General features: G+C 43.1%; 1 protein-coding gene across 4 annotated transcripts in view; it reads right to left on the reverse strand.

Moving 5' to 3' along the window:
- Nucleotides 1-20,132, reverse strand: part of LOC110532127 (ephrin type-B receptor 2) — a 58,581-nt gene that overhangs the window by 13,311 nt on the left and 25,138 nt on the right. The window contains exons 2-10 of one of the 4 annotated variants that reach the window (XM_036988041.1): nucleotides 14,037-14,101; nucleotides 12,686-13,370; nucleotides 5,777-5,932; nucleotides 4,083-4,418; nucleotides 2,888-3,012; nucleotides 2,613-2,775; nucleotides 2,256-2,429; nucleotides 1,464-1,598; nucleotides 642-889 (exon numbers count right to left, since the gene is read on the reverse strand). In XM_036988041.1, coding sequence (XP_036843936.1) covers nucleotides 642-889; nucleotides 1,464-1,598; nucleotides 2,256-2,429; nucleotides 2,613-2,775; nucleotides 2,888-3,012; nucleotides 4,083-4,418; nucleotides 5,777-5,932; nucleotides 12,686-13,370; nucleotides 14,037-14,101 — 2,087 coding nt within the window. Of the gene's footprint in view, nucleotides 1-641; nucleotides 890-1,463; nucleotides 1,608-2,255; nucleotides 2,430-2,612; nucleotides 2,776-2,887; nucleotides 3,013-4,082; nucleotides 4,419-5,776; nucleotides 5,933-12,685; nucleotides 13,371-14,036; nucleotides 14,102-20,132 lie in introns of all 4 variants that reach the window. The other 3 variants (XM_036988043.1, XM_036988042.1, XM_036988040.1) reach the window with 3 other exon arrangements.

Raw genomic sequence — 20,132 nt, forward strand, 5'->3', positions numbered from 1 at the left:
AAATCTTTGAAAATACTTGAAGAATGCTGTTCACCGCCGCTTCCCATCCAACCTAACAGAGCTTGAGAGAATCTGCAGGGAAGAATGGAAGAAAATCCCCAAATCCAGATGTGCAAAGCTGATACAGAGATACCCAAGATGACTCAAAGCTGATACAGAGATACCCAAGACGACTGAAAGCTGCAATCGCCGCCAAAGGTGCATCTACAAAGTATTGACTCAGAGGTGTGAAGACTTATGTGAATGACATATATTTCATTTTCAACAAATTTGCTTAAAATTATGTTTTCACTTTGTCATTATGGAGTATTCTTTGTAGATGAGTAAAACAAAAACAATAAATTTTGCATTTAGGCTATAACAACAAAATGTGGAATAAGTCAATGGGGTATGAATACTTTCTGAAGGTCACTGTATAATTTAAATGCTGTCATATTTATTATCTCCGAAATTCACTCAGGAGAATAGGCAGAGATCCAGCCCTTAGGTTCTCCACTCCTAACTTAGTCACCTTTTATTTTATTTGAAAAAGACAAACAGGGGAAAGCAACCTACTGTGTTTGAACCTGAAGTGTCTGGAAGAAGGAAGGAAAGGAGAAAAGATCTCTCCAGAGTATTGAGAGGCCCATTGACCTACTGACCCTGAGGAAGGAGTCCAGTGATCCATTCTCCATGAACTCAGTGATGATCATGACTGGGGCACTCTTGGTGACCACGCCCTCCAAGTGGATGATGTTGGGGTGGTCAAACTGGCCCATGATGGACGCCTCAGATAGGAAGTCCCGCCTCTGGCGCTCTGTGTAGCCCACCTTCAGGGTCTTGATGGCCACCAGGATCTCTCTCTTTCCGGGGAGACGCAGGTTCCCACTGCACACCTCCCCAAACTCTCCTGAACAATAATATGTTCAGATTTACTGGGCATCAGCAAAGGGCTCTGATACATCCCTACAGATGCCGTATCTTAATTTGATCATCCTGTTGCAGAAATGTTCAAACTTGTAGTGTATTCAAGGTTTAACAAAGCTTCTAAAGTTTGTCATTTCCACTTCAACATTTTAGTCTTGATTTGCCCTAACATTTATTTATTTTTTACAAAAATGTCCATTAATTATAATCCACATAATAATTTACATTTCTTGTTGCTGCAGGATTATTTTCCTGCTGTAGCAAACTGGATCAAATTAAGATCCTACATCTGTATAAGACTTCCAAGTGCTATGATATGGGTCTGTAACTTGGATATATTAAATGTAAGACAATCATACAACATGTATTATTGGGTTTATACACACGTGTATATCAATATCACACTTTATGGGCCAGTTTCCCAGACACAGATTAAGTCAAGTCCTGGACTAAAAAGTGATTTAAATGGAGAATCTCCATTGAGAATGCTTTTTAGTCCAGGACTAAGCTTTAAATGTGTTATAACGTATATATTGTAATGTATATAGGGTTTTCACCTTCACCGGTTGATTTTTTACCTGCGCCAATGACTTGCTCGATCTTGACACAGGAGGTGTCAATCTCTTTGGCAAACTCCCTCACTGCCTCGTTGGGGTCCTCATAAGTGAATGGGTCGATATAGATCTTCATTCCTGGAGACACTTGGAAGGAGAAACAAAGAAAACAAAGGCTATGCATAATATCCAGCACCAGTCAAAGGTTTGGACACACCTACTCATTCAAGGGTTTTTCTTTATTTTTTACTATTTTACTAGAATGCCAAGAGTGTGCAAAGCTGTCATCAAGGCAAAGGGTGGCTACTTTGAAGAATCTCAAATATTAAATATATTTTGATTTGTTTAACAATTTTTTGGTTAATACATGATTCCATATGTGTTATTTCATAGTTTTGATGTCTTCACATTCATTCTACAATGTAGAAAATAGTCCAAATGAAGAAAAACCCTTGAATGAGTTGCTGTGTCGAAACTTTTGACTGGTACTGTACATCCTGGGGATACGCATTGGGACTACATACAACAGTAGCTAAAACCTTGCCTGGGCTAAGACCTGCTACAGGTAGTTAGGTACAGTAGTAACTCTGAACTCCCAGTATTCCACATCTAACCGTTACAGCCCCACTGTCTCCGGGATGACAGTATTATTCCAAAGCAAATGTTTCACTCCGCCATTCAACACATTTGCCACAGATAGATGTTTATCTGTTGGAAGGTGGATATATATATATATCTAAATGAATCCTAGTTCAAAAAAAGATCATTCAAAAACTGTAAAAACATGTTACTCACTGTGGCCACTGGTGTAGTGCTGGAGCTTATCTGTGAATTCAGATTCTGGCCTCTCAGAGCTTCTTCGATTGCAGACGATGACGAATACGACGACAGCGATGATGAAGACCATGCCTGCAGCGGCGGAGCCAATGATGAGGGGGAGCTTCTCCTGAAAGCTGGACTTGTACTCTTCTGCAAGTACACAACAAAATAAACCCCATTCCGGTTATTACCTTCTACTAGGTTGGCCTACTCTGTAATGTTGCACTTTTGGGACCATACCGTTTAGCGGGCGAGCACCAAAAGTGTCTGGGGGGGAAAAAAACATTAAAAAAATAATATTCGCTGGTTCGAGGTTTGGTTCAAACGGTATACCTTCGGTCATGGTCTGAAAGAACATCTTTCCGCTGAAGCGTCCGAATCCAGCCACGGTCCGAGCCCGCACCTGGAAGACGTATATAGCGCCGGGCTTCAGGCCCCGGATGACTGCTGTGTTGGTCTGGCTGCGCACCACTGATGAGTTCCATTCTGCCATGCTCTGGAACACACAGTGTAAGACTGGATCTGCTCACTGTCCGAATGCTCCCCAAGCTTACAGTAATAGCAATTACAGCAGTAATGCAGTAGTAACACCTGTCAACTGACGTTACCTTTTCATAGTACTGCAGCTCATAGTCTAGTATGAGGCCGTTGGGCTGGTCAGGTTGGGACCAGGATAGAGTGATGCTGTCGGGGGTCCGGCTCACCTGGTGCATAATCGACACGGCCGATGGCGCTGACAGACAGAGACAGCGAGAGACAGAGAGACAGAGAGAGAGATACAGGTTCAGATAGACAGGTATAGAAGGGTTAAGGTTAGTGACAACACCACAACACTCGGGAGCAGACAGCTTTAAAATCCCAACTGCCAATCAAGAACTAGACTAATGAGGCAGCAGCCTGTACCTGGTCCTGCACGCTGTCTCTAAGGCTGACATCTGTACTGTGCTGAAGGAACTGAGAGCCAGGAACATCGGAGGCGGTTTATTAAGTACTATTCCAGTCATCACTGCTCTGAAAATACTAATAGTAATATTGTATTTGTTTTCAAAGGGGTGAAATATTCACTCAGTAGGCAAAGACACACAGGCACGCACACGCACACACACACCCACACACATACACACACACACACACGCATTTCGTTAATGAGGGCTTAATGAGGGCCTGTTTATGTAATATTAGTGCTTCTCCTTACAGTCTGTAATTGCAGGTCCCAGCAGCCCCAGAGACACTGGGGTTCATGGGAACCTGAGTTTGGTCTTTTTACAGTCCCAGCCCAGACAGTAATTAGGACTGACAGCTACTGCACTGGAGAAAAGACTACAGTGTCAAGGGCAGAGAGTTTCAACTGATAGCCTGACCCCAATAACAACACTGCCTAACACCCAGTCCATTGAATGTCATGTCTGAATACTGTATACCAAGCGCCCAAAATGCAGTGCAACTTACTCAACACTAATAAAAGGTCCCAAATCATTCTGTCACTGAATTATTCTGGAATATCCTCTATCTCATGCTGACATCATAAATATTACTGAAGCATCCTTACACAGACATGGTTTGTACCAGATGAAGTATATATGTACTTATGCAGATCTTGCCCTTGGAAAACACCCGGATGATTGATTGTTTCGACCATCAAAATATCTAAACCTATTCGGTGTAATATTCCCTTTGGCACTCCTTGCCAGACTGGACACACTGCTGACCATTTCTCTCCACTGAACTTCACACTTCAACACAGTACTGTTGGAGAAGAGTGAATGAATTGCTGTAGAGGACTGTGTCTATTGGTTCCTTTACCGGCCTGGTTGGTGGTGATTTTGACCGACGAGTACTGTGGCGAGTAGGGGCTCTGGTCGGAGACCCCGTTGACTGCCTGGATCTCAAAGGTGTACTGCGTGTGGGCCAGCAGGTCACTAATGTGGACCCTAGTCTCTGTCAGGCCCAGTTGGCGGGGGACGAACTGGACGTTGTCCCCGCAGCGGGTACAGCCTCCCCGGCCCCCTCCACAGCTCTTACAGATGATGTTGTAGACCACGTCCTCGCGGCCACCGCCATCGCGCGGTGCGCTCCACTCCAACCTCAGGGATGTCTCGTTCACAATGGAGATTACACTCTGGGGCGCAGAGGGGATGGCTGTCAGGGAAGAGGTGGGATACGAGGAAGAGTTTAGGGAGGGTCACTGATAATAAGGTCTATACTCCAGACACGGGTCATCATCAACCTTGGTCCTGAGGAGCAACAGGGGGTGCAGTGTTTGATTTCAACCCAACCCACACCCTGTACTATAGCTCTCCAGGATCAGAGTTGTTGACTACTGGTTAACTCTGTAATAAATGACCTCTATGTGGTTGGAGTAGTGTACAGTACGTTACTACAGTCTCTACACTTCAACTGAGCAGAAAGTATTCACCGTAGCTGATTATTCGGACACTAAATTCAAAGACTCCAAAGTATTTTCATGAGCTCTATTCAACCCCATCAGGCTTCAGATTAACATTTTCAATAGTAGGGAGAGAGAGCAGTGAAAAGAGCAGTGAGCTAGCTAGTTAGCGTCCTGTCGGAATCTGAGAGACACAAAGAATGCCCATGCACGCTCATTTCTGCCTCTTCAATCAGAAAGAGACTGCTGAGGGCCACCTCGCCATTGTGGCCCTGGTTGCGTCCCATATAGAACCATATTGCCTTGATAGTACACTACTTCTTACCAGGGCCCATAATAGGGTACCCATAGGGCTCAGGGTCAAAAGTAGTCCACTATAAAGACAATAGGGTACCATTTGGGACGCAGGCCATGTTTTCACATTCTAAAACAGCTGCCCCCCTCATAAGGGACAGGCTTATGCAAATCTCTCTATTTTCTCGGAGGTCCTTTTCGGACTGTTGCACCAATGGAAGAGAATGGAAGGGACATTCCACCAAGAGAATGGAAGGGACATTCCACCAGTTCAGTGCGTATACAAAAGAGGGCTACCACATACCAGGATGAAGCATAGCCCGTGTTTTTCCCTCGGGTACGGGGCACCTAGAAGTATGCATCACTTTGGTATTTCTTATGTGAAAATATACAGGCGGAGCTGGAGTGTTGTTAAAAGAGCGGTCGTTGAATAGGTTAGCAGTTTTGTTTGTGCTCATTGCAATATGCACAAAATATATCAGATTAATTCTGTCTTTGCTAGACAGGTGCTTTTATCTATAGTGAATGGCACATTAGGCCTAAATTATTAGAGGTGAGGTGATAGATTCTGTTAGTAAATTCGAATCACAAATGAAAACTCAGTTCACAAATTGATAATGGCCCATTATGTCCTGAGAGCATTTGTCAATTCATAAGTCAAAATGTAAATGTGCATGCTGCAAAACGTTATATTCTTAAATACACAAAAAGCCTACTAAATAAGCTGTAGTATGAGAATCTCCACTGTCTTTCCTTAACACTGGGCTACAGCACCCCCTATGGAGAGTGAATGGTACTGTAAGAACCAGGAACCTACTGGTGCAGGGCATCAGTGGGGGATCTGAGTCGGTGCGGTAGTAACCGTTGCGGCACACACAGTTGGTGGCCCCCTCATTGGTGATGCGACTGTTGATGGGACACTGGAGACACTGGTGGTCGCCCTGGGAAGGTTTAAAGAACCCTGAGCCACACGCTGCAGAGGAGAAAGACAGACGTATTTTTATTTCACCTTTATTTAACTAGGCAAGTCAATTAAGAATAAATTCTTATTTACAATGACGGCCTACCAAAAGGCATTGGGATTAAAAATATATATATTATAAATATAGGACAAAACACACATCACGACAAGAGAGACAACACAACACTACAGAAAGAGAGACCTAAGACAACAACAGAGCAAGAAGGCAACACATAACACCACAGCATGGCGATAGAGACATGAAGAGACAGAGGGAGTGGGAGAGATAATTCATAACCTAAGTTGTTATACTTAAGAGTGACATAAATTCAATACCAGACATTATACAATATGACGGCATGAGAGAAAAAAGGATACCGAGTCGATTGAAAGACAAATTCCCAGACATATCATAAAATATTGGTCTTGAAATACACAGACACATTACCTTTGGCATGTCCTTCCACATATGGTTAATAAAATAAAACTTCCAGGAATCAGAGGCTTGTTGCTATTCAGGTTTTTTGTCTCATGGCATTTGAAACTCTGGGAGAACAGAGTGAGGCATAGTCAAAGAGACTTTGAAATCTGGAGGTCTGGAATTGAATGGCTATACCATAAAAGGCAACGGGTGTGTGATAGGGAGAGAGGGGTGGTAGAGTGTAGGGGACAATATGTTGGGTTACACATATTCTACAACTGTGGAGTATGTGTTGAAATAGGGCTAAAGAGAAAGAGGAGTATCTATACCAAATCCTCATATCACTACCAACGGCTAATGCGCTCCATCATTCATTCTCCTCCATGATTGCCGACATTGAGAATGTCTATATGTAGAAACCTTTGTTCCGATCAACAAATGCTGCTAACCAATATCCTACCAACACCATGTACGGTGTATTCTAAAGGGCTAAATGATGTGTGTGAAGGTTCCTGCAGCCTCCAGCTTCGCAAGCTAATCCAATCAAGATGGTGTGAAAGTAATTAAATGCCTGTCTGCCACTTCCTCAACTCTCTGGATCTGGTCCAAAATGGCAACCTATTCCCTATATAGTGCCCTACTTTTGACCAGGGTGGCAGGGCCCATAGGGCTTTGGTCAAAAGTGGTGCAAAGGGAATGGGGTGCTATTTTGGACGTGGTCTCTGACTGTCTGACAGTGGCAGACACGTAGCAGTCCATTCCCGACCACTCTGGAGTGCATTTAGCCAGTCTGTGTCAGGACAGTGGGAGAAAAAAATATATACAGTAGGTATATTTTCTACCCTTTTCGGAGGATAACTTTACATTGTTCTCTTGTATTGAAACAGTGTTTGTCTCTCGTTATTGAATTCATTTAGTTTTTGTCTCATTTACCAAGAGGTCCGAAACCGTCTTTGACTAACTGTCCTATCTTCTACTTGCCACAATGAGAAGCTATAGGAATCCCAGGCAGTCAAAGGACAGCCAGTGTGACGACACAAAAGAAAGAGTCTGTTGACAGAGGGACCCAGGGAACACCCATGGCTAGACCCAGACTGAGAGGAAGGAGGATTGAAGTGGGAGAGAGAGGATGTGACAATTCGATAATAAGGGGTCATTCAATAAATAAATAGTTACACAATCTGTGATACTCCGATATCAATATTTCAGGCCACAGTGTAGTCGTCCCAGCCCTGGATCCTACCAAACAGAAATATAATCACTAGAATGGGTTTCCCCAATGAGGGCGCACTCCCCTTAAACTGCCCCTAATTTACACATTTTTAGCTACAACTTCACTTGAGCAAAGTGAGATGTAGAATCACTGATCTACAAAAAGTATTCCCTGCCAAATAATAAGCATAGCGCAATTAAGATTCATAGAGCTACGCCTCCCCTGGCTTACGGCACTGCTACACTACAGCCATCGGGCATCCAGCAATGCCATCAGCCATCAGCCATTGAGGGAACACTTCCTTTGAAATCAATGAAAGCTGCCCGCGTTGTGTCACGTCCAATGACAGCATCCAAGCTCAAGATTCGTAGATGTTCAATTCTCGACGGCTGACACATTCTATCTTCTATCCTGTGAATTTAAATAATGGGGGGGGGGGGGGGGGGGGGGGGGGGGGAGTTGATTTCGATTGGTCTTGTCTAGCAGGTAGAACTGACACAATGCTGATGGCAACACAGGTAGTGTGACTTGTTCGGCGATCCCCCCAAACCACAACTTCACACACAACCAGACATTGATTGACTGATTGGAGACAGCTTGTGTCAATTAAATAATATTTCCTGGGATGTTCTACCTGTAGCAGACCTACAGTAGTGGATAATGCTGGAAATACTGGTAAAAAAACAAAACAACTGGCATGTGATACTAAAGAGCCAGATAAGGTTTCTATATTAAGGTGGCCAATGCTTGGTTACGATATTGTGGCTACTAAATGTGGAAGACTTGTGTAAAGAATTTGTTTGGAAACATTATTTCAAGTTATTGAACCAACTTTAATTTATTGAATAGCTTGTAACGCAATTGAAGAAATGTGAATAGTTAAATCCAAATTAAAAAGTGAACTTGGAAAAATATGAAAAAAATGGGTTGTATTTACATTATATATTGTATTGTGTTTGTTATTTATTAGGTTTAACCAAAACGGAAACGAGTGTTGAAAGAAATAGGTTGCAACTTGAAATATCGGTTTGGTAATAATCAAATAAAACAGTTGGCAATGAATCGTATATATTTGATTTTAACAAACGTAGCATTTTTCAATTGAGAAAACCTAACTAATTTACTTGTGGACAGTTTTTTTGGTTGATCCAAACTGTCATTTTTTGTGTATATCTATTCAGCTGTGTTTGGCATTCGCCGACGCCCGAGAAACTGATCCGAGACGGGAGATGCAAGGCCATTATATTTCTAATGTTTATTACAGAACTAATGTAACCAGCTACATTTCCTAATGTTTCGCTTAAAGTTAATCTGCCATTTTACCAGGGAAAAGTAGGCTGGCTACACCGAGAAAATTACTGGAGAAAAGTGGCTACACATCAGTCAAAGCGATGTCTTTTGATAGAATGCTAATTTGTGAATTCTCAAACGAGTGCAGAAGTGCAAATGAAGCACAAAATGTGTTTGATGCTGAGCAAAAATGTACAATAAGAAGATCTGTATTGTAGATCTGCGTTTAAAAAAAGAATCAGTGTGAAAAAAACGAAGAATTCTGAGTTAAGGCGACCCTTAAGTTTAACTTGCTAGTTACCTAAGGAAGTGGCTGAATTAATAAGGTGCACTATGCATCATAATGTGTTCACTTTCTGCCATGTTTGAGAAGTCAAAGCCCTTTGAATGAGTTATCTGTACAGCTGCAACTGCAGCTTGATTTCCTTGCGTTTGTTCTCCTCTCTGTTCTGGGCCGTCTGCTTCTCCCTGTCTTCTTCTCCGAGCAGAGCAGGCAGGCTCCTTGCCTTAGCGACTCCCAGACTCCACAGAGACACAGTCTGTGCACAGTACTGTCCTTCCTTCAGACAAGCATGCGTCCAAACTTGTTCATTTAATTTGCACAATGTCTTTCGTTCACATTTGCTTGAAAATGTCCAAACTCACCAAAAATGACATTCGGTAGCTTCTACCTATGTATGTATAACTTTATAAGCTTGATTGTCTGTCTTTGCAATTTGTGTATTTTCGTTTCTGCTCGTTAGCATTAATAGCTAGCAGCCTCCATGGAAATTCTCTATTACAAAGTGCTAATATTGTTACCATTCTGGTAATAGAGCCCCTTCTGTACTAAGCGGGTAACACCGTAAATCCCGATGTGAGAGAAGGAAGGTATGAGGATATGAACATCTGGATACAGCCCAACCCTAGATTCAAGCATGGCGCTACAAAATATCTATAGATTTAAAAGTGTTTTAAATATCTATATCTATCTATAGATTTAAAAGTGTTTGTACTTTGACACTCTCAAGAGTTGGCTCACATTATGTGATACTACAGAAGTAGTATATGAAACCGAAAACACTTGAATAATCATGTTCTTTGAGACAATTCTTCTTGACAAAACAAAATAATGAATGAGTCAGCCTGATGTGGAGCAGTAGAATTTAACTTTGGCCTTATCAAAGGCTTAACAAAACTGTACACACGTAGCAAAGGTCAATTTGTAGACAGTGCCTGACTTTGATCCAGTAGCAGGCAGAGACAACCCACTGCCATGTATTGACACTGACAACATCGCCAACATTCTGCGGAGCCATTCTCCTAATTAGAGCCAGAAGCTATTTGTGTTTCCCGACCATATAGGCTATAAATAGGACCCCGCACACGCATAGACATGTGTACACATGCATGCACACACAGTCTGCATGAAGAGGCTCTGTCAGAAATGAAGAAAAGATACCTGTCCAAGAGAGGCTGAGTTCAGGAGTAGCAGTCGGACTGAAAGCAATATTATCCAACATGAGGTTGCCCACAACATTACCACTTTGTCTCCTCTGCACCGCACTGTGAATCTTTTAACACTGTGGTTAAGTAAAAATAACATATCAACTGTGTGTGAGAGAGAGGGGGAGGACAGAGAGAGAGAGAGAGAGAGAAAGAGAGAGAGAGAGGAAGAGGGAAAGGGAGAGAGAGAGAGATGTGGATGTGGATGACTCGGTTTCTGAGGGAGTTTAATGCGCCATGTTTGTAGGATTGGCGGTAAATTGAGAGGACAGTCTTTTCCCCTCATGCGTTTCCAGGACTCCTGACCCGTTAGTAATTGCTTGAGCTTGGGGGTCTGCCCTAACATAGCCCAGAATTCTATTCTCAGAAGACTTAATTTGCAGTGGCTTGATTCAAATGACTATTTTACACGCAAGAACCATGATGTCCCAATAATCTGAGTGTGGCCCAGAATTACATAGGACCATGTGTCTGTTGGAGGTGGAGAGAGAGAGAGGGGTAAATACTACAGGGGGTTGCTTATGTTACATGTACAGAGTCATGCACATCTAATCTCTCACATAAAACTAAGTGTACTCTCTTTACAAATGTTATTGTTTTTTATACAGAATAAAATTACAATGTAAGAGTAATTTACAATGTAAGAGTTGTAAATCTGGTGTTGAATACACTGGGGGCAGCAGGTGAGTTCTCGCTCTCTGATTATGTTCAATGACCATTGCATGCTCAGTAGAAGCCGAAACCCAGAGGACAACATACACTGTTGCAGGACATAACTCTGGCTTCCCCACTAGACAGAGTAAATGCCTGCAGTGTATATTTACCCAACAAAAGATTGTCTATGAAGCAAATCAGTTAACAATGTGCACAATCCAAACACATCGGATGCACGTTGGTAAATTTTTTTTAAAGGGACTGGCATTTTTCTGATAGGGTCATAACTTTGGAAGTTTGGAAAAGGTGCTTGTACAAGCAAGAGTTTGAGTGTTCGCTTCGATCTTATGAAAGAAACCAATACAGCAACAAAGGAATTTACTCCTCACAAATACAACGATTATGACTGGAAAGAGGGGAAGGTCTGAGGTGGGCTGGGCATGAGCGTTGCTAATTTCTCCACCTTGCATGTCCATTCATCCAACTAGACAAATGCATGTACCTATTGAATGTATTGTTACAGCAATAAGGTCCCTCTTTCCCCTGCAGGCTTGAAATGAATCCAAAGGGCTACACTCCCACGATTCACTGCTCTCCATGGGAGAGAGGAAGACGGGGTGAGGTTAGAGAGCTTGACCCTAGAGCATGTTGAGTAGCCAGTAGAAGTATTACACAGTTTTTGCTGTGCTATTGTCTTTGGGACTAATGCACTCTCTAATCAGGTCATTATTCCCCAGAACATAGGGCATTTCTTGTCCTAACATGAAATGCCTAACATAAACCACGAAGCATAGGTCATTAATAGATCCGTCGGCTATGGGCTTTATACTGTGTGAAAGCTGGGTGAGTATGAAGGTGCCTGGTGATGTGAAGTCACTGTCCTCATTAAGTGGTCAAATTACCATCAAAATGGACTCTTGAATAAGGATTTCCTGGATGACTAAACCAGATTTAACAACATAGGGGAGTCACTGCTGTGTGACAGTATGACTAAGGCTCAGTGATATCATTGACTACCTCTGGCTATTTAAGTGTCCCTCCTCCCCAAAGAAACCTTCACACCGCGAAACACGGCAGAACAGGTCGTTGAGGCCTTCATTAGCAGTGCTTGATATTTCTAATCAAATAGCCAGGGATTTGTGTGTGTGTGTGTGTGTGTGTGTGTGTCAGACATTTTCCTTGTCTCTTCCTTTCTTCACTCATCACAGAAATACATTAGGGTAAGGGAAGACACTAGGATAGTGCTTTCTTGGCATAAAGTGGTATCTCTCTGAATGCAAGGCTGGGACATAGGTCTACGGTTTAAAGACACCTCTAATTACCCTCAACACTCTCCCCTACAGCACATTCTTGACCCATCTTTCCTGGCACTAATTGCGTTCCCTTAGTGACTCTACTGTAGTTAGTAAACCAAAGGTATATGCATTAAAGATGTAGGATCTACATTTGAAACTTGTAGTGCATTTGACATGTAAAAAAGCTTCTGAAGTTTGTAATTTCCACTTAGAAATTTCAGACTTGATTTTCCCTTCCGAAAAAAGTATCAGCCGCTACAAAAATGCCTATTAATTATAATCCAAATTAAGATCCTACATCTGTTCAAGTCTCTATCCTCTGGCTTATCACTAATCTCAATAAGTAAATGACCCCAAGGCAAAACAGTCCACAGTAGTAGTAAACACATTATATCAGCAGCTCTCACCTCGACACACCGTGCCGTTCTCCACCGCCTCGTGCCCAGCCTTGCACATACAGCGCCCAATGGGCACCATCCACTCCCCGTCCCCGTTACAGTAGAGCTTGATGGGCACATCCACCTCCTCTCCATTGGGCACACACACACCCCGCGCCGCCACCAGGGAGGTGCTCTCCGCCCCCGACAGGGTCTCAGGGAACACAGCGCCATTCTCGACCACGCGGGGGCACTTCCTGTAGAAGACGCGCACGGCGATGAGCGACATGCAGCTGCCGTAGTCCTGGAATGCCAGGTAGAAACCCTGGCGTGACACGGGGCCAAAGCTCCGTACCTCCCTGTTGATTTTCATCACCCGGCTGCCCAGGTCCACCTGGGAGAAGCTCTCGTCGGCTGCGATGGTGTCCACTTTAATCCATGGGTTCTCCATCCAGGCCGGGGACACCTTATTGGCCGTGTCCGAGTCTGTCTCGTAGTAGTACAGGTTAAAAGTCTCTTTACAGGAGCCGGGGACGCTGGGGATGGAGCTGCAGTCGCGCACCGAGAACTTAATCTCCACGTGGATGCGCTGAGCGCCGCGCCGGCGGATGTACTTGGTGCGTACCCAGTTGTTCTGGTTGTTGTCAAAGACATTGCACACCTGGTAGGTGCGAATGGTATTCATATTCTCATCGTAGCCACTCACCTCCTCCCACTGCCAGGGACAGACAGAGCAAGAGGTCAGTTTAACATCCATGACCAGTGAAAAGTCAACATATTATTTGAATTACTTTGATTACTGGTCTTAAAAAACCCAAAGAACCCATATCATGATTAATGTCAAAATAAACGTGCAATAAGATTCAGTTGATGTATCACTTGGCTCACAGCTTTCACACTGTTTATCTTCCTGGCATCACACACTTTATGAATTATTGATTTCAGTATGACAGGGCAATCTTCCTTCAGCAGAGTTAACAAAACAACATCGCAATTCCTCAGACAGCTCCCACTTTTGCATTTTACATGAAAGGCACACGTAGGCAAATTTCCCCCAATTCACTTTGCTTAGAAGTTTGTTTTATGAAATCAATTATTAACTCTAACCAACTACATCAGGGGGGGAGGTTCCCACATGCTGTTTTGGGGCCTTTTGCAACCTATGACCGGATATATTGCTGCCCCTAATTGTATCCCGAATAACAATGCCGTATGAACATGGTAAACAAATAGGGGTACTTATTCCTATATATGCTTTTGCTGTTGCTCTAAATTGGGCTTCTCATGGTGCTGCAGCTAGAGACGGTTCTGCAAAATCACAAAAAGTTTAAAAAGTTTACAAAATGGTGTGTCACATAATGAGATGCTTTGTTCTACTCACCCCCAATGCTGGATAGATAGTCCATCCCAGCTCTGCTGTTGCCGTCGTAGAGTCCATGAGTATTTCTACAGGGAAATCAAGATGAACAAGTTCATGTGGTATTAAAAATCACAACTGCAAAACAGGGCAACGAAGACAGCAAGACACATGTTACTGTCATTGTGAAATATTGTGGTGAGAAAATAGTATTAACTGTGTATGACTGACCAATGTCAAAACGAGGATAAAAAATTAATTTAAAAAAGTGTTTCTCTAGCCACATATGTACGTTCATCATTATCGCTAGAGGGTTGCAACAATGTTGCCTTCTCTCCCCTCTGTTCTTAGCGTTATATATGGAGTACATCTCTCTAAATAGATTAGATAATGACTTTATTATCCCCAAGGGGAAATGGTAGCTCTGTGCATACATAATCAAACATAGAGATGGGCATATGCAGACAATAAATACAGATTCATGAGCGATCAATGATTAATCTGTAAACTACATACACTATACAACACTTAAAATGTTGCCAGGATGCAGTCGTAACAGCTCTATTGGTTAATCATGATACTCCTAACATGGTCTGACAGAATTGCGCAATTATGATCATAACACCCTTTTGCGACTTGGAGTAGAGTGATATTGTAGAAGTATTGTGTTATGACCCGTGCCCATGCTTTGTGTTGTTTCAGTGATGGTCTCTGTGCAGTCACGCTAAGGGGGCACAGTGACACTCTGCTGCACCTCAACCACACTTAATACAGGAGGAACGGTAGTGAATGACTCTGCCTGGTGACATCTGCTGTCTCTCTCTCTCTTTCTCCCTCTCTTCAGTATCCGGACACACACGCACGCACACAGTGAAGCCCATAATCTCTCCTCTCACCACCCCCACCAGAAATGGAAGGGCAAGTAGGCTGTAAGTCTCCCCACTCTGCCTGTGTAGACTGACACATTTTAAATTATTCACAGGGTCCTATCAGTGAAGTGCTGCTGAGTGGAGAGATGGTACGAACAAGTATATTTAAGCCTTATATTCTGGTAGGGAATACAGGAAGGGGGACAGGCCACAACCTACTCATACAGTGGTAAAACATAGGTTGGACCCTGATTATGTAGACTGAGCACAATTCTGTCTCTATAAAAATGGACCTGGATGGAAACTGTACTTGGGGGGGGGGGGGGGGAAGGGTTAGAATAAGGGTTAGTTGTTTATCGAGTGTATTTCTCATGATAACACACTGCCTGGTACCCTCACATCTGCAGTTGAGAACAAAGACTTATGGAAAGCCAATAGCACCAATGCTCTCTCTAGCAAACATCTGTCTTCAACTGTTCAGTACATCATGATACCCACTATCAGATGAACTTCTCTAAAGATTTTTTCCATCTAGGGAGTTTTTCCTTGCCACGGTGCTGCTGATTGGTCTTTGGGATCTAGGCTGGGTTATTGTCGATGTAAGAATTATATATAAATAGAATTTGATTATTGGATTGATTTGTCCCACCATAGGTTGCGGAAAGGGAAGAGACCGTGGCTGACCCTCCCAGTTCTGAGAACGTTCTAGGAACGTTAAACATGACGTTATCCTCGGGACATAGTCACAGAAAAAAAGATGTTGTGGTGGCAGGTGCAGAGAAGTACTTGGGTGTACGAGATTTTGCTGCAGAGGAGTTTAAAGGTGTTGAACGATAGTGTCCCGTCCTCCCAGGCTGTCGGCCTGGTGTAGGATCAGATAGGGCCAAGTAGTGGAATAGTGGTGAGGTTTTAATGGGTGTGGATTTAAATGGTAGGGACATTTTTCTTCCCTTTTCCCCTTCCCTGTTGCTAGTTCCCAGTTTGTTCCGGGGATGTCCCCAGGGACATTTATAGGACACTCTCAGGAAGTTGTGTCATGGACATGGTCCTGTGGAGATTTTGTCTAGTTACCGGTTTGTTCTGGGGACGTCCCCAGGGACGATTTTAGGATGCTCTTATAATGTACTTTCATGGTCCCCTGGAGGTTTTTGTATTGTTTCCAGTTTGTTCTGGCGATGACCCTAAAGACGTTTTCAGTACGTTCCCAATAAAATAAAATAAATCTGTCATCAGGACGCTGTGTGATGGAGCCAATGTAATGTTCTCTGGGGGAGCTTTGTGTTGTTCCCTGCAAGTTACCAGAACGTCACTCAGGACCATGTCAACATTTTTATAGGAAGTTCTCAGGACTTTCATTTTACTAGTGATTAGGATGTCGCATGATGATCCCAATGGAACTTTGGGGGACCTTTGTGTAGGTCATTGAGAACCATGTCATTGAGGACCATGTTAGGACGTTTGTAAGATGATCTCAAGACATTTGTTTCACCAGTTATCAGGACGTCACGTGGTGTTCCCAGGTGTCCCAAACCAGAGTTTGTAAAGTTATTAATTGGTTTGGGGGTTTTAAGGTAAGTGGGACGCTGTTCAGTTAAAATAATGTAAAACTCTTTAATCAATGACAATATGATTACATTTGACATGATTACCTAGTACCGAATACATCTGTAGCATTCTCAGTAGTCCCCTACATAATCATTACCTATAATACATCTCTACACTTAGCAAAAGAATACCATCTGCACTAATGTTACTCCTGAATCACTATGATAAATAAAATAGATAACTATTTTATTTATCATAGGGATTCAGGAGTAACATTAAAACAGAATCAAATTCCCCACCAACATTAGACATCTTGTGTGTATTTTTCACCGAGCTGAGATTTATTTTGAAGTGCAAAGTGTAGGAATATAGTTGAAATCAGTCATTGACACAGACATGGTGGCGTAGCAGCAGGCTCGGAATGCTTTTAGACTTTTACTCAAGTAGTATTTTACTGGGTGACTTTCACTTTCACTTGAGTCATTTTCTATTTCGGTATCTTTACTTTTACTCAAGTATGAGATCCTTCCTCTGACACCGCCTAGTATATAGCTCCTGGATGGCAGGAAGCTTGGCCCCAGTGACGTACTGGGCTGTACGCACTACCCTCTGTAGGCTGTCTCATCGTTGTTGGTGATCAGGCCTACCACCACTGTATCATCAGCAAACTTGATGATGGTGCTTGGCCACGCAGTCGTGGGTGAACTGGGAGTACAGGAGGGTACTAAGCACGCACCCCTGAGGGGCCCCCGTGTTGAGGATCAGTGTGGCAGATGTGTTGTTGCCTACCCTTACCATCTCGGGGCGGCCTATCAGGAAGTCCAGGAACCAGTTGCAGAGGGAGGTGTTTAATCCCAGGGTCCTTAGTTTAGTGATGAGATTTGTGGGCACTATAGTGTTGAATGCTGCACTAGTCAATTAACAGCATTCTCACATAGGTGTGCCTTTTGTCCAGGTGGGAAAGGGCAGTGTGGAGTGCGATTGAGATTGTGTCATCTTTGGATCTGTTGGGGCAGTATGCGAATTGGAGTGGGTCTAGTGTTTTCGGGATGATGGTATTGATGTGAGCCATGACCAGCCTTTCAAAGCACTTCATGGCTACCGACGTGAGTGCTACGGGGCGGTAGTCATTTAGGCAGGTTACCTTCACTTTCTTGGGCACAGGGACTATGGTGGTCTGTTTGAGAGGTATTACAGACTCGGTCAGGGAGAGGTTGAAAATGTCAGCAAAGACACTTTGCTGGTCTGCGCATGCTCTGAGTACATGTTCTGGTAACCAGTCTGGCCCAGCGGCCTTGTGAATGTTGCCCTGTTTAAAGGTCCTGCACACATCGGCTACGGAGAGCGTGATCACACAGTCGTCCGGAACAGCTGGTGCTCTCATGCATACTCTTCAGTATTGCTTGCCTCAAAGCAAGCATAAAAGGAATTTAGCCCATCTGGTAGGCTCGCATCACTGGTCAGCTCGTGGCTGGGTTTCCCTTTGTAGTCCGTAATAGTTTGCAAGCCCTGCCAGAGCCGACGAGCGTCAGAGCCGGTGTAGTAAGATTCAGGATTCTTACTTAGACATTACGTGTGAATCGATATGTACCCAGCTAACCACCTACTGTACTAGCCTGTTTGATTTCAGTGAACACACAGAGGCAAAGTGACTGCCAAGCAAAGCCAGCTCAGAGTGCTCGGTCATGACATTTAACAACAAGCCAGCTAGCTAACTGCATCGTAATGCCCACAATAACAAAAGTGTGATGCCAGCAGGTCCTGAGCACTTGTTGAACTACAGTATGCACAATGAACTATTCTATTCAATATGTAACTACCATGTAAATACTCTGGGACCAACATTGTTCTCCAAAAGAAAGCATCTCTCAACAAATTAAACAATTAAAATGACAGCAACATGTCAGCAAACATCTGGGAAAATGACCAATAATCTCTATTAAACTAGAGAAATATGAACCATTACTATGTGTCTGTGTCAATTACATTACCACAAATATTCAATTTAATTCAAGTCAATTGCATGTCACCTCTGAAAGAATCCTTAAATACTTAGGGGAGTCTGAGCCATGTACAATCTCTAGGGAAGTATGCTATAATGAGCCAATTACAGAACCATAATGGCCGATGATTCCAGTTTCATGTAAGCCACCTGTCGTAGAGAGGCAGTAACCACAGTGGAATAACCACAGTGGAATAACCACATGATTCATCCCCATTATCAACTGACCATAGAGGCTGAATGACATAATGTATACGGCATTACAACAGTAGGCATTTTATAGTCAAGTTCAGACAAAATGATTGGTCTCCAAATTGGGCCATTTTTCGGGTGATCAGTTCCTGTTAGTATCAGTGTGGATTAATGAGTAGCTGTGAGGGAGGGCGAGCCAGGTGTTGGTGCTGCCGCTGAACGGGAATAAAGAGGCCGGGAGCAGTGACCCGCTAAGAATTCCCATGGACTGAGCCTAGAGGGATTGGGAGGGGAGCAAGTCTGAGTGGAAAGCACGGAGAAGGGAAAGAATTGGGTCTATGTGGATACTAGCTCCAGCTCTCCAAGTCATACAGTAGGCTCAAACTAACGCACAACAAGGCTCAAAATGCAAGGCATGCACAATCTGATGTACTGTAGCTGCAACAGGGGACAAAGGGAAGGGGGGTGACATGAGTTACTGCATGATGCCCTCCTTTCGTGCATAGACATGTCATCAAAGCACTTCAGTTTCTGCTTGAGCCCAACCGAGTGTGCACAGTATGTCGCAGAGATCCTGTCACACACGACACATGGAAGGCTATATTAAAGCTGAGTATTATAAATACTGTACGCGATAAAGAGGTTGTCTCGAAAATGTAACAGAGCTCTACCAGGCGGTTGAGAGTGACATAATAGCAATGCCATATTAGAATGGCATTTTGCATAGCATTTTTACTCATCTCAACAATATTACAAAAATGACTTTAGGTCTGCTTCAGTGGCGTTCATTGGTAGGTAAGCATTGTTAAACGAGGACTAATGTCAAATTTTTACAAATGATAGTAATTTTGCACATGAATATTCAATTAAATTAATGTGTTTTCAGGTTTAGTTTAGTTCATTAGGATCCCCATCAGCTACTGCACATGCAGCAGACACTCTTCCTGGGGTCCACAGAAACCATACAAATACATGACAAAGTACAGAACAGTTATAGACAAGAACAACATAAGATATTACGTTAAATTACGCAACCCTGCCCCTTAGAGGCTGCTGCCCTATATACATAGACTTGGAATCACTGGTTACTTTAATAATGGAACACTAGTTAGTCACTTTAATAATGCTTAAATAATGTTTACATACCACTTTACTCATCTCATATGTGCCACTCCGACATTGCTCTTGCTAATATTTATATATTTCTTAATTCCATTATTTTACTTTTAGATTTATGTGTATTGTTGTGAATTGTTAGATACTACTGCACTGTTGGAGTTAGGAACACAAGCATTTATGTCATGCTCTGGCCATAGAGAGGCTTTCATTCTCTATTTTGGTTAGGCCACGGTGTGACCAGGGTGGGCATTCTAGTTTCTTTATTTCTATGTTTTCTATTTCTTTGTGTTTGGCCGGGTGTGGTTCTCAATCAGAGGCAGCTAGCTGTCTATCATTGTCTCTGATTGAGTATCATACTTAGGTAGCCTTTTCCCCACCTGGATTTGTGGGTAG

The sequence above is a fragment of the Oncorhynchus mykiss genome, chromosome 9, assembly GCF_013265735.2.
Source record: "Oncorhynchus mykiss isolate Arlee chromosome 9, USDA_OmykA_1.1, whole genome shotgun sequence".
NCBI lineage: Eukaryota > Metazoa > Chordata > Actinopteri > Salmoniformes > Salmonidae > Oncorhynchus > Oncorhynchus mykiss.